This window comes from Anomaloglossus baeobatrachus, chromosome 2 (genome assembly GCF_048569485.1).
Source record: "Anomaloglossus baeobatrachus isolate aAnoBae1 chromosome 2, aAnoBae1.hap1, whole genome shotgun sequence".
In the NCBI taxonomy this organism is placed as follows: Eukaryota; Metazoa; Chordata; class Amphibia; order Anura; family Aromobatidae; genus Anomaloglossus; species Anomaloglossus baeobatrachus.
The window spans coordinates 532,171,566-532,186,319 of record NC_134354.1 but is presented as its reverse complement, the minus strand read 5'-3'; the positions used below and the strand labels follow the sequence as shown (position 1 = coordinate 532,186,319).

Sequence of the window (14,754 nt, the reverse complement as noted above, 5' to 3'; positions counted from 1 at the left end):
CTGAGCTGTCACTGAGGTTACTCGTGGCCACCGCTGGATACTCCAACTGTGACAGCAAGTCGCCCGAATGACAGCGATGAAGTTACAGGTGAGTTGTGGTCATGAGTGGAGGATTCAGCTAGCCACGGGTAACCTGAATGACGGCAGCGCTAATCGCGCTGCTTAATTCAGTCACTCAGGGGATTAGCGGTCACCGGTGAGTCCTTCATGGGTGACCGCTAATCAGTACGCGACACAGACAGAGCCGCGGAATGACAATGAAGTTGGGTGAAGTTCACCCGAGTTCATTCTCAGCGCGCGACTCTGTCTGCTGTCAGCGGGCATGTATCAATGACATGTTACATCACACATGGACATTTCACACGGACAACACACACACGTCAGTTAAGTTTCACACGCATACACGGACATTACACACGCACACAGGGCTAGCATACGCAGTTCACACAGATGCCACATGGACCTTAAAAACGGACACAAAAACGGGACATGGACCCGAAAAACGGCCCGTAACACACGTGCGTGTATTTTCACGGACATGTGAAGGGGGCGTTAAACAGTATGCACAGTGATGGAAAAATATAAAGCAATTTGCTGGTTAAACACTGTGGCCCAATGCATTAAGACCTGCCTTTTTCATGCCGGTCTTGAGGGGGCAAGAAGTAGTTCAAGGCACCTGATTTATTAAAAAGCATTAACTTTTTAATGAATCATGCAGTGTGCAAATTAGCAGATGCTTTCACTTGCACCTTACCTTGGTGGCATAAGGCATGCCACCGCTCATCAAGAATTTGACGAGCAAGAATCGCCACGCACTGTGATGCCCCTGTCCAGCCCTAATTCAACCACTTTGTCAGAGCTAGGTGACAGTGGTGTTAAAAGCTTTAAACAGTTGCAAAATTCTTGCACAACCTTGTGCTGTGCAAAAAATTTTGCAAAAGATTTTTACTCCAATTTTCTTGTATAAAAGTTTTAATGAATCAAGACCCATATTATTGACTGTACGACAAATATTATATGTCTATGGTTACAAATGATATTACATTTATTCTACTATTAAGTTATATAGTGCTGTAATCTTATTTGGTGTGCAACTTTGCGAAACAATTCAACGTGAAAGTAAAACAGTGCATTCTAGATACATTAAAGCAGGGGTCTCAAACACGCGGCCGCATGCAGCCCCTCAGACTAGTTTGTGCGGCCCCCAGGCCCGTGCCCCTGTTCACTATCGTGGCAGGTGCAGGGGCCACAGCCACTGTCTGCACTTTATGTCAGGTGAATGTGTTGCAGGCGCTGCGCTCTCGCGCCGGCAATACAATCATCTCACATAAATCACTGACAGTGACACTGCACCTGCCGCGATGGGGGCCGCATGAAGCAGAGATAAGGCAGTGGAGGGAGCGCGGGACAGGTGAGAAGAATGGGGTGTGTGTGTGTGTGTGTGTGTGTTGGACGTTAACCCCTTAGCGATGACATATGACGTACTGGGTACGTTATGGCTCCCTGGTACTTAAGGACCCATGACGTACCGAGTACGTCATGGCGAAATCGCAGCCCCGGTGGCCGCAATCCCACAAATTCCTTAGATTCGGGGAGGAGGGGACCTCAGGAGGGGTGGTGTCTCCTCCCCGGACCTACAGAGGCTGTGCTTGGCTGACGAACGCTGCTCAGCCAATCACAGCCACTAAAGCTGGCTTTACATGCTGCAATGTATCTTACAATGTGTCGGCGGGATCACGTCGTAAGTGACGCACATCCGGCATCGTAAGGTACATTGCAGTATGTAACAGGTACGTGCGATTGCGATTGAACAGTAAAACGTTCATCGCACGCACGTCATTCATTCCTCATGGATTGAACGTCAGATTGTTCATCGTACCCGGGGTAGCACACATCGCAGTGTGACACCCTGGGAACGATGAACAGATCTTACCTACGTCCTGCGGCTCCCGGCCGGTAATGCGGAAGGAAGGAGGTGGGCGGGATGTTTACGTCCCACTCAGCTCCGCCCCTCCGCATCTATTGGCCGGCTGCCGCGTGACGTCGCTGTGATGCCGAACGTCATTCCCACTCCAGGAAGTGAACGTTCGCCGCCCACATCGAGGTCATATGGACGGGTAAGTACGTGTGACGGGGGTTACTCGTATGTGCGGCACATTCAACAAATTGAACGTGCCGCCCATACGATGGGGGCATTGCAAATCGCATACGATATCGTATGCAAAATTGCAACGTGTAAAGCTGGCTTTATGTTTCAGCCAGTTTGACCGATCTCTCCAATCACTGTGGATCTGGGGCCGGAGACCGCTCCCCTCAGCTTCACTCTGGCGTCTGTGGAAGGTGAGGGGAGCTGCTGACCCATTACTACAGGATGGGGACAAAGTGCGCACATTACTATGAGATGGGGATAAGGCTGGGGACATTACTATAGGATTGGGACATTACAAGGATGGGCACAATACTATTGGATGGCGACATTATTACTATAGTATGGGGACATTACTATAGGATAGGGACTAGGATGGGCACATGATTATAGAATGGGGACAAGGCTGGGCACATTATTATAGGATGGGGACTAGTATGGGCACAGTACTATAGGATGGGCACAGTACTGTAGGCTGGGGACATTACTACAGGATGAGGACAAGGTGGGCACATTACTGTAGGATAGGGACATTACTACAAGGGGACAAGGATGGGAAACATTACTATAGAATAGGGATAATGCTGGGGACATTACTATAGGGTGGGGACAAGGTTGGCACATTACTAAAGGATGGGCACATTACTATAGAATGGGGACAGTACTATAGGATGGGGAATATTACTATAAGATGGGGACAAGGATGGACACATTACTATAGATTGGGGACATTACTATAGAATGGGGACAAGGATGAACACATTAATAATAATAATAATTGTATTCATTTATATAGCGCTATTAATTCCACAGCGCTTTACATACATTGGCAACACTGTCCCCATTGGGGCTCACAATCTTGAGTCCCTATCTGTATGTCTTTGGAATGTGGGAGGAAACCGGAGAACCCAGAGGAAACCCACGCAAACACGGGAAGAACATACGAACTCCTTGCATTACTACAAAATGGGGACAAGGATGGGGAACATTACTGTGGGATAGGGACTAGGATGGGGTACAATACTACAAGGGGACAAGGATGAGCACATTACTGTGGGATGGGGCACAATACTACAAGGGGACAAGGATGGGCACGTTACAACAATATGGGGAACATTACTAAAAGATGTTGGTCAAAATTTCTATATAGTGCTAATTGTAAGACTATTAGTTACAAGAAAGGGATAATATGTAAAAAAATAAATAAATGTTTATATTTAAACAAAGAATGTGCACATTTGCTATAATGAACAAGTGAAAATGTTCAAAATCAGTGATCCCAAGGTGTGTAATAAAAAATAAAATATATATATATATATGGTACCAATAAAAATGTCACTTTGTCCTGCATAGAATGCGGCCCCCCAAATTATTTTTTTTCCTCTGTGCGGTCCATACACCCAGCCGAGTTTGAGGCCCCTGCATTAAAGAAACAAAATTTCACAAAAGGAGCTTAGAACAAGTGATCATTGCAATAACGAACCATCTTCAACTTTTATAGATTAAGGAGTGAAGAGATTGTCTATGCAGAATAAAACTTAAAAATGTCTTTATAAGACCAAAATCTTAAGGTTATTGTTTCACACCTTAGGTAGAGTGCCCATTTACAGTGTTCCAGTCTCCTTAATTTCCAAGAAGAATTCAAAGTATGAACTTTTTTGTTGTAGATTTTTTTTTTTTCATTTGAATGTACCTTAATTGTGTACATACAAATTTTTCTACAAATGATTTCTAGTTGCCAAACCTCTGTAGCAATATCTGCAGCATCGGCATTCATGTTAAAAATGGTTGGTTTTAAATTGTATCTAACGTTCAAAGTTGGATTTATGACACATTTCATTTTATTAAATGTGTTACTGACTGCAAAACCAGCCTGTAGTGGACCAATTCCCGCATGATAGTGAAAAATAATCATGCCTTCATTGTCTACTATAGCTGTAGGTGAGCAGAGTTTTAACTGCATGGTCATCCGAACTGTATGGCTGCACCCTTTAACAAAAAAAAAAATGGGTTGCAAATTACTGATATACTTAAAAACTTACTAATATACTTAAAAACGTACTAACTAGGGATGATCGAATATCACAAATAATCGGCAATATTCGGCTTCACGAATATCCGACGAATAGGTCGCCGCCTTGCGAATATTCGATGTGCAATGTAAGTCTATGAGAAGCCCGAATCGTTGCTATTCGGCAACTATTCAGGTTTCCCATAGGCTTACATTGCGCATTGAATATTCGCAAATCGTCGAATAACGGCGTCCTATTCTGCGAATATGGGCATTGCTGAATATTTGCGGTATACGATCATCCCTAAACTACTAACTAATTTCCAATAAAAATGACATGGCAGTAAAACTGTAATCATTTACTATATATGATTAACATGTATACAAGTGCAATATATTGTCTTAGGCTAAGTTCACACTTCCATTGTTTTGCATCAGTCACATGCGTTGCTTGACGCATGTGACTGATGCGTTGTACAATGGATGACAACAGTGACAAAGAAAAGAATTTCTTTGTCAGACTCCGTTGTGTGAGGGGGGCGGAGTTTGGGGGGCGGAGTTCGGGGACGGAGTTCGGGGGGCGAAGTTCGGGGGCGGAGCTGAGGACGTCAGTGCCGCGGTCTGCATGGCTGGGGACAGGTGAGTGAGTGAGTGTGTGTGTGTGTCTCTACATGCGTGTGTACATGGGAGTGTGGGAGGGGGTGGAGCGTGAGGGGGCGGAGCCAAGCGGGGCCGTGGAGCTGAGGACATCAGTGCCGCGGGGACTGCAGGGCTGGGGACAAGTGAGTGAGTGTGTGTGAGTGTGTGTGTGAGTGTGTGTGTACACATGCGGAGTGCGGGAGGGGGAGGAGCCGAGTGGGGAAGTGTCGGCCTCCTTGCACACTGTAACCAGGGTAAATATCAGGTAACTAAAAGCAAAGCACTTTTTGCTTGGTTACCCGATTTCTTGGTTACCAGCATACACCACTTAGCGCGGGCTCCCTGCACCTATAACCACTGTAAATATCGGGCAACTAACCAAAGCGCATTGCTTGGTTACTCGATGTTTATCCTGGTTACGGGGGCGGGGAACCAGAGAGCGCATGCACAGCGAAATCCTACGGATCGCGCTGCTCAAAAAACGTTACAGGCTGCATTGCTCCTGCCCGGCAGTCAGTTAAAAAACGACTAACCGCGACGCAGCGTATGCAACGCAGCATCATCAGTCACAATCCATCACTAATAGAAGCCTATGGGGAAAAACAGGATTCTTGCAAAATATTTTGCAGGATACCGTAATTCCTCAAGGCTACGGATTGTGACTGATGCAAAACAACAGAAGTGTGAACTTAGCCTTACCTATATAAAATGACTCAATAAAATGCTTTTTACTCTAGAAAATTTATTTCTGGTTTCTCTTTTTTTTAATGACGAACAGGATTCTACATTTCAGCTCTCCCATAGTACACTGTTGTTGAAATGCTTTCTTCTTTCTTTTGCTCCTTGGTTTTAACAAAAGGTATCAATCAAGAGGATATACTAATAGTTTTTTGTCGTTGTTGCCATGTGCACTTGTCAAGGTTTGAGCATGGCAGAGTTGAAACGCTTTCAGAGGAAAACAACTTCTCATCTGTTCTTTGATGTATAAAATGCTACAGATGTACAGACCAGTCATTGTTAATAGCTCCCAAATGCATTTTTCTATTAACTATCTAGTGTCTGATAAAAAAAAACCCCTGTATATTCCTATGCCAAATCTTTTAGTGATATATATCAGCATGCCTAAATTAGTGGTTCTATGTTAAAATTTGTTGAGGACAGCATATGAAATAACTTTTTTGTTGTTTGTCAAAGTGAAGTCGATTGGAAATTTGACTGAACTCCTTAAGTGCTTTTCCTTCACCTCCACTGATAAAAGAAAAGTGATGACAGTGAATCAACCAAGCCTAGTGTCCAAAACTAATAAAAAACTAGTCATGGCAGAGAGAAGCTATATTTTCAGCTTGTTTTGCTTGACAAACTTCCAAGGAGCTCCCACAGCTATAGCATAATATGTACCTGTTCTAAAAACAATGTAGCAACTTCAAATATAATTTATCGCCTAGACAAAGATAGAACAGAGAATGTTTCCCAAATGGGAAGGTGCAATAAAGTTCCTTATTGTTCTCTTTATGAATTATATGACAGCCCACACTGTATGGTATTATGCTATATTAATGTATACAGTGTCAGTGACCTGAGGAAATAAAAATAACCAATCGAGACAAGCTTTATATGATAAGGCATTTATCAAACAGGGAAAATAGTATACAATACGGTGACTGCAAACAAATAAGGTGTTTTAGTGGGGCAATAGAATTGTTTATTTTCATTAACTGTAAATGGTACATTATTATTTTAAAATGGCTATCTCATCAAGACAATTAAAGCTATAAGCCCTTTTAGAGGTATCTGTGCACATGGCGATATAAAAAAATACACTTGGTAGGATAATCAAGTTATTCTTGTATTATGAAAGTATAGTCATTCATTTCAGCAGCTACTCAAGGGAAAATGCCTGGCTGGATGCAACCATTTTCTGTGGATGTTAGGAGCACCCTTGTACTATGGAGACAGTCATTCATTTGAGCACCTGCTGACGGGAAAATGACCACCTTTAGCTTTCAAGGGGAAATTCAGCTATTTGCTGAGGGTGCCTTCCATTGTGCGGCACATATCAGCCCTACTTCACCATAAAATTCATATCGTTACAAAATGTAAATAAAATTGGAAACATTTTAAAATTGGAATTTGGGTAATAGAAAACCTTTTAAAATATATGGTGACAACTGTAGGTGTTGGAAAATGTTGAGCTAAACCATGACCAGGCATGAAAGATTCCATGTTAGAGTTTTCCTTAGGCCTCTTTCACACATCCGTGAAAATCACGCACATTTTTCACGGACGTGTCAAAGGTGCGTATTGCCCTCCATGTGTCGTGTTATGGCGCGCGTGTGTTCTCCGTGTGCTATCCATGATAACACATGGAGAACAGGAACTTTATGCTCACCTGTCCCTGGCGTTGCTGTCCATGGTGCTGATCTACGGTCTCCGGACCTGCTGACTCCCCGCGGCTGCTGCTTCCGGCCTGCAGTGGAGTGAATATGCGATGAGCATAATGAGCGGGGCTCGGAAGCAAGTGACAGCAGTGGCAGAGACAGCAGTGCTGGAGAAGGTGATTATAGAAATTCCTTTTAATTCACAGACACGTGTGTTTTCTCCGATGCATGTCACATGGATCACATCCGTGCGGTCCGTGTGACACCCGTGATGCTGGAGAAAAACGGACATGTCTACGTGTGGAGCACACGGGCACATGTATGCTCCACACGGACACACGGTCCATGGCAAAACAGGCACGTGAGCGCAAACCCATTGATTTTAATGGGTCTACATGTTTTGTGTCACCGACACGTGAGGAAATGGACAAAACACGTACCGGAGACACGGACATGGGAAGGAGGCCCTACAGCAAGAGATAATCCATTAACGCTAGAAGTCCCAGAAATTTCGAGCCCCCCCCTGAAGTCCCGAAAGAGGGTCAAATGACCCTTAGTCAATTATATTATCAAATACAATAAACTGAATAGAACTAACTAGAAACTAAATGGCTAAACTCAATGGAAAACAAGAACCTCCTGTGGTGCGACAGTAATGGCCTTAATTACAGAACAAAAGACGGTGATTATAGGATGTTAGCTAAAATCCTTCAGGTCATTCGACCCGTCTCTAGGTTCCAAAGGTAAAAATGTTAAATGACCCCTCTCTGGGATTTCTAGTGTTAAAGAGGTGTCTGGTGCAGTTTCTGTTCCCACTTGAGTAGAGCATGTTTACACTTAGAGCAGTGAAGAGAAAAAAGATGATTGGCAGCAGTTTTTTATATTATGCTATATACTATTTGCATTTTGTTGTATGTTATCTTACAATATTAAGAACAGAAAAGGGAAATCTTATGGCATAGAGCCAAGCATATAGATGCAGCTGACATTGACTTGTCATCGTTTTGTTAGTATAGCAACTCTAATATCTCAAATAAGCTATCACAGAAAGACTTTACTGCTAAGCCTCCAATTTGCATACATGGATAAATGTAGCTGCAAGTTGAGAGTGGAGGCAAATGCTGTCTTAGCCAAAACCAGAAAGATGGAACAATGACAGATTTAGTTACCAATAGTTAGTCAAATGACTATCACTGGGTACAGGAATGTAAGACAGTCTAGTAGTGAAGTCTAAAAAGTCATCTAAGGTGTTAAGAAAAAGATTATAAGAGAAAAAGAACCTGGATCAGAACTTAAAAAGTCAATACAACATACATCCACCACAGCTGTAATACAACTGAATAACTAAAAATATACAGGAAGATAATGGGAAATAAAACAGGACGGTGTGTAACCCTTCTGGCGGAGAACCTGTTCTACCATAGATGCACTAAAAGGCGCCACTCATTGACTGACTATTAGGACCTTCAATAACATGTATAACTTCATGATCATTTTTTATTTCTTGTTGTTATTATTATTTTATATTACTTTACAAATAAATTAACATGTATTCTTTCCAGTAGTATCTAAAGAAAACCATATACTTTACTGACTTTTATAAAAATTATGAAAAGCAGTTGATCATACTGTTCCTATTATTCAGTCCTTGTACCATGTTTAACAGCTCCTCCAAACAGTATAATACCTCTTCAGCCTTCCAAACAGTTATAATGCCCCTAAATGTTGTTTTATGCCCATCCAAACACCTGCACGCAGTATGATTGCCTAACAGTTTCCCTGAACTATTGACTAAAAAAAAAAATAGAACTTCTCACTTCATCCCATTTCCTGATGCACTACTTCAGTTTGTGTGGTAATAACTGAGACTCAGTGAAATAATGATCGCCATCGCAGAGAGTGCAAACGGGCCTGGACAGAATTGGGGACTGATGGTTACTTCATCTGGATGTGCATGTGAAAATGCACATTTAGCTGAAATGTATTGTGACTCAGAGACACGCGGGATCCCTGTACTGCAATACATACCACCGGCCAATCACTGAATGACAGCTGATTTTGCCATGCCAAACACAGGTGGCTCATAGCAGTGGCATCATGCATAACTCAAAGCAGGCATGCTGAAGTTAGCTGCTAGCTTCTGCCACAGAAGCAAAAGAGGACACTATACATCTAGGAGCGGGGAAGAATCTTTTGTCATTTTAAATATGTTAGCGAACAGCAGAAGAACAGGGGACATTATTATAGGATTGGTCCAGGAGGGAGGACTTTATACCAGGAAGGGGCTCAAGATGTGTTACATTATACCAAGAAGGGGTCAAGGATGGAGAAAATTACTCCAGGAAGGGGACTGTCTTATTATGTTGACCAATTGTTATATAAACTTTCAACTTTGGATTTACTGTTTTGTATTATTTCAGCATTTTAGAATATGGGATCTAATAATAAAACAGATTGGGAAGAGATTTAATATTGAGTTATGTTCAGCATATTCAATTCAGAATAATTCAAGGATCTTTTTATAGTTATAGCAAGATGTAGTTCATAGAGGACCATGGTATTGTTATCTTATTTGGTCTTGTATTCATTTGTGTGACTGCACTGCATGAGAATAGTAGATCTCTAAGCTACTAAGTGCAAAACTTATGTTTTAGGAACAAAAAATAATATCCAACTGACCAATTAGATATTATTAATAAATATGTTATGTTTATGCTTGTAGGTAGGTTATAAAGAACTCGGGTCTATGTCTCTTCTATACAGTTTATATAATTGTTTTATGAAAAAAAATTGTGCTATGGCAATCTGCCGCTAGTTAAAAAGGGATGGAACACTTTACTTAGCATTTGAATCAATTATTAGTAATTATTATTATTATTTTTATTATTTAAAAAAAATGATGGGGTCTTATTGTCACAATTGAAAACTTCCAATTAGCATGTTAAAAATATATAACTAATGAGCATTTGCAAATCATTGACCAGAGAGTGTATAAACATAAAAAAGGAAATAATGTCAGTGGAAAACAACTAACATTTTTCATAAGAGGTTTGAATTACAATGTAAAGGTTTAAAATTGTGTTTGTCACGCAATAGAAATTCTGATAAGTATAGGTCTGGGCATTACATATGAACTATGCATTTTTTCAGAAGCACCTCTCCATTACTAACACCAGGGCTTGATGCCAGCTGACATTACTCAGCTGATATTAACCCCAAAAAATATTATCCCAATTGCTACCACACTAAGGCAATCAGGAAGAGCCAGGCAAAGCTCCAGAAATGGCCACATCTAATGTTATACTCCAATTTTTGGGCATAATACCAGCCCCCAGCTGTTTGCTTTACCTTGGCTGGTTATCAAAACCTGAGGGGACCCGGTGACATTTTTTTTTTTTAATATTTATTAATTAGGTGAAACAAGTCTAAAAATACCTCTTATTGCCACATGAAAGGCACTGAAGGGTGCAAGTATGCAATATACAATGTACTGCAAAATAAATTAAGCACTACCTATAGGCCTGCTCTAATCTAAGCTCTCCCTCCTGGATAAACTCTCCCTGAACTGCTTCCAGAGGAGAGTATGCTGAGCATCACACTCTCCAGTGTCATGTAAGGCTCGCTCATCATAGCAATCTATAAGGGTCTCAACACCTGCAAGCAACTGCCAATCAAAAATTCTGACTTCATGACACTTAAATTTCTGATAATGCTTTATGATGTTTTAAATAACATACGTACATTAAAAAGAGAAGCCAATTTACTGCTCACAGCAGAATTTATCTAGCAGAGCTGCTCATTTAAATCAGCAGTTACAGTAATATAGCTGAAACCGAGTTCACCAATCTCATTATTAAAATGATTCTGACTCAAGATTTATGTAAGGACTTTCAGGTATCTGTGGAATCCCCTGTTACAGAACCCCTATTAACCACCTGGATCTATCTGAATTAACTGTCATGATGATGTGACAAATTGGAAAGAGCAAATGTTTTGCCTCTTTTTCCCCTATGTGTCCTGAAAGATGTCTTTTTCTTTGGAAGGTTGCCAGTACCTGTCGGTAACCTTGTTGAAGTCAAACTGCATGTATGAATTTCAAGAAAAACATTTTCTGGAAGTCATTAGAAAGTTTAGAAAAGAATTATCAGGTTCATTATAAATATTAACAAATGCATTTAGGTAAATTACATTATAATATATTACATTGCAATGTAAGCTACAGAAGAATGAAAACGTCTAAATTAAAGAACATTCTAAACCAAAAGGTAATTTTCTCAAAGAGCCACTGATAAACTATAGCTGTTAGGAGCCAAATCACAGGTTGACCTTAATTCTGCTCATTTTACTTCTTCTACTTCTTGTTGTTGCTATTATTATTATTATTATTATTATTATTATTATTATTATTATTATTATTATTGTCATGTAAAGTAACACATATTTTATTACACTTTTATTGCCAAATCCACATATCATAGAATCTGTGTATGATACTATAAATTAAATTGTGAGCTCTTGTTTATGAAAAGAGTTTGACATTTGTGAAATTACAAAAATCACCCAAAGGCTTATAACAGGATAATGCTGGTATACAATGCCCACATTACAGTATCATAAATACAAGTCTGCAAACCAGTAATCAAGTAACAGTCACTGTAGTTCATAAAATTAAGTCTATATCCCCGTAGCCAAAAAACACTGCCACACAATTTCCAAATAATTTAGTTATGAAATGAGCAATAATAATGTTGTATAATGTCCCAAAATAGCAACAGTGCCCACAAAATAATCCTTTATAACATAGGACTAGAAATACTAATTATTAAAAAAATAAAATTAGATGGACCTTTTTCAATGAAAGAACAAAACATGGTTCCAAAAGAAACATTAAAGGAATAACTGAGTTTCTCATATAGTGGCTAATGATAAAAAAAGTCTACAGTTAGCGATAAGTGAATCTGCCTGAAATTAAATTTGGTAGTTTGCTCAAATTTGGCCAGAAAATTTGATTCACTGCGGGAAATGCCAATGCTACTGAAATGGCACCGGAGGTGGGTATAATTGTTAATATATTATTGAGGGGAAACATTGGGATTTGAGAAGATGTGCACAACCCCTATAAACTGTAGCCACTGGACTGCTGCCATTGGGTGGAAGCAACAGCGATAATACAAAGTTAATAAGGTGCATAAGTAATGTAAAAACAAGTTTCATATAGGAATGCCAAAGCATGCTATATACTGAGCAAACATGACTGAGACTTAGGTAGTAATCTTATACATGGAGGCACACTGTGCCTAACACCATGGCTGGCATCGGGGATGGACATATCATTAATGGAACCTGTGCAGCTGAACAGAGGCTCAAGAGGTAAGAAAGCCCACTACCACCTCCAAAGGTAGTTTAATTGTGCATTTTGATAAGTTATTGGATTTAAAAGGACCTAAATACTGTTCTTGCACAAGGGCGTTTTCTGTAGATGTCTGCCAATGGCTGACATTCAATCATATCATTCATTCTTACTAAGGAAATACATTTAGTGCCTGCATTATACTGCTCTTACTTGGTAACAAATTGCATTTAGAAGCATTTAAAATTTTGTTACATAAATCGAAGAGTTCAACATATGTCTGACATCTATAAAAACTGCAGTAAATAGAAACCACATAAGTTGCACAAACTCTGCCAATGTAGCAACAATATAAGTAGACAATGGAACCAATATTGAATCGAGCAAACCCCCATAACAGCTTGTGTTACCACAATTCATTCTTCTCTATTTTAATGTGATGTCATACATTATGGCATGTCATTCCCTGCAGTTTATAGTTAATATATCAATTATCTCCACCAGACTACCGTCGTTAAATTAAACATGGTCTGCTCATGTCACAAAAACTAGGGGCTAACATAAGTGTGAGAACTCCACTCATCTTCTTAGCCAATGTTCTCACAGTGAAACAAGCCATAAATAAGATTCACCTAATAAATATAGATGAGAAAATGAATTAGAGTGGAATTGAATTTTACTTGCATATTACAAAAATCCGCATTTTTCAAAATGCATATTTTTTGTAATTTGTTTTCATGCAGACTCAGAGAAATGGCAGCAAAGGCCATTATAATATTAAAAAAAACACTTATACTCAACTCTCTGGCTCCTCTGCTACCCTCATTTGGTTCGTCACACCCTCAGATTGATATTGGCCCTAATATTTTGTGATTTTGATTACTATGTTGAAACTTACAGAGTTGCTTGGCCAAGAAGGCTTGAGTGCATGTAGTCATACATTTCAGAGTGAGCAATGACTTTTGCTGGCACATGCGCAAAACACTCTTAGACTTAGGTCTAGCAAACCCAGAAGCCTTGGCATAGTGACCGTGGCCTTGAGAATTCAGCACTGCCTATGCCAATCTGAAGATGCTACAAAGAACAAATGAATAACTGAAGAGTCTGTGAGTTGAGCGGTGAGGTGAACATAAGAAATTTCATTATTGCTTACATATTGCACTGCTATTGTGTCTAGATAGACCTCAGAACATAATAAAGGACATTAAATTTGAGGAGAATAACTTCTCCATGAATCAAATTTCCCAGAAAAAAAAATTTCAAACAGGTATATTGAATTTTCCCTGATAGGCTCATCTCTATTAATATTCTTTGAAATTGTTATGAAGAACCAACATTTTTGTGAAGAAATACTAACTATGAATGGCTTTGTTCATCACTTCTGAATACTGGACTCATGAACAGAATCCTAAGAAGCAGAGTATATATAGTATAATAAATAAATAGCTCCACATACGTAAGATTATCTGGATTTACCAACTCATAGCTCTAATAATCCCTTCAGTTTAATATCTACTGATATGTTAGTATAACGATAATAAATGTCAGACTACAGGACTGATGGGAATATTCTGATCCAGCAGAAACTTAATTAAGACAAATCTGGACTAGGCACTATAATCTCACCTAGAAGACACAATTTCTGTTTCATAAATGAATATTTTTCTTGAGAATCCTGCAGCTATATTTTCAATAACTTGATAAAACGATATAAAATTACATCTTACCTGCTGATGTTTGTACAATTTCAGTAGTATTCCTGAGGCCCATAAAATCAAACTGATAAAGCCTCCATGATTTCTGATTTGCTGTTTCTACTGAGTTTTTCCTCCATTTGTAAACCATCTCCTCTTTCGGATAACCATCTGTCAACAACAAAAAAATCTTATTTTTATTAATCAAGTGAATAATATATATTGGAGTAAAATTATTATTATTATTTATTTTTTTTCACTAAAAATTATTACACATAGAGAGTATAAAACTAGCAGTATATGTGATAGTCTTATTATATACTGTTATTTTTTTTTTTTAAGCCACATCTTAGTTGGTTTACTCTAGACAAAATGTTGCCACTATCTGGCACTTTAATAGTCACAGCCCTTCTTAAAATTGTCTAGTGAGGCACAAAAAGGGTTTTAGCACCTAGAAAACTTAGTGCAACACAGTGGCACCAATCATTTTTTAAATAAATAGGAGATATTTTTTTTTTTTTTTTTAATGATGACTC

The 14,754-nt window shown here is 39.5% G+C and overlaps 1 protein-coding gene across 4 annotated transcripts in view; it reads right to left on the bottom strand.

Annotated features, from left to right (window-relative positions):
- Window positions 1–14,754, bottom strand: part of GABRG3 (gamma-aminobutyric acid type A receptor subunit gamma3) — a 1,045,631-nt gene that overhangs the window by 185,711 nt on the left and 845,166 nt on the right. For all 4 annotated transcript variants that reach the window (XM_075336612.1, XM_075336611.1, XM_075336613.1 and 1 more), the window contains one exon: window positions 14,252–14,389. In XM_075336612.1, coding sequence (XP_075192727.1) covers window positions 14,252–14,389 — 138 coding nt within the window. The remainder of the gene's footprint in view (window positions 1–14,251; window positions 14,390–14,754) is intronic.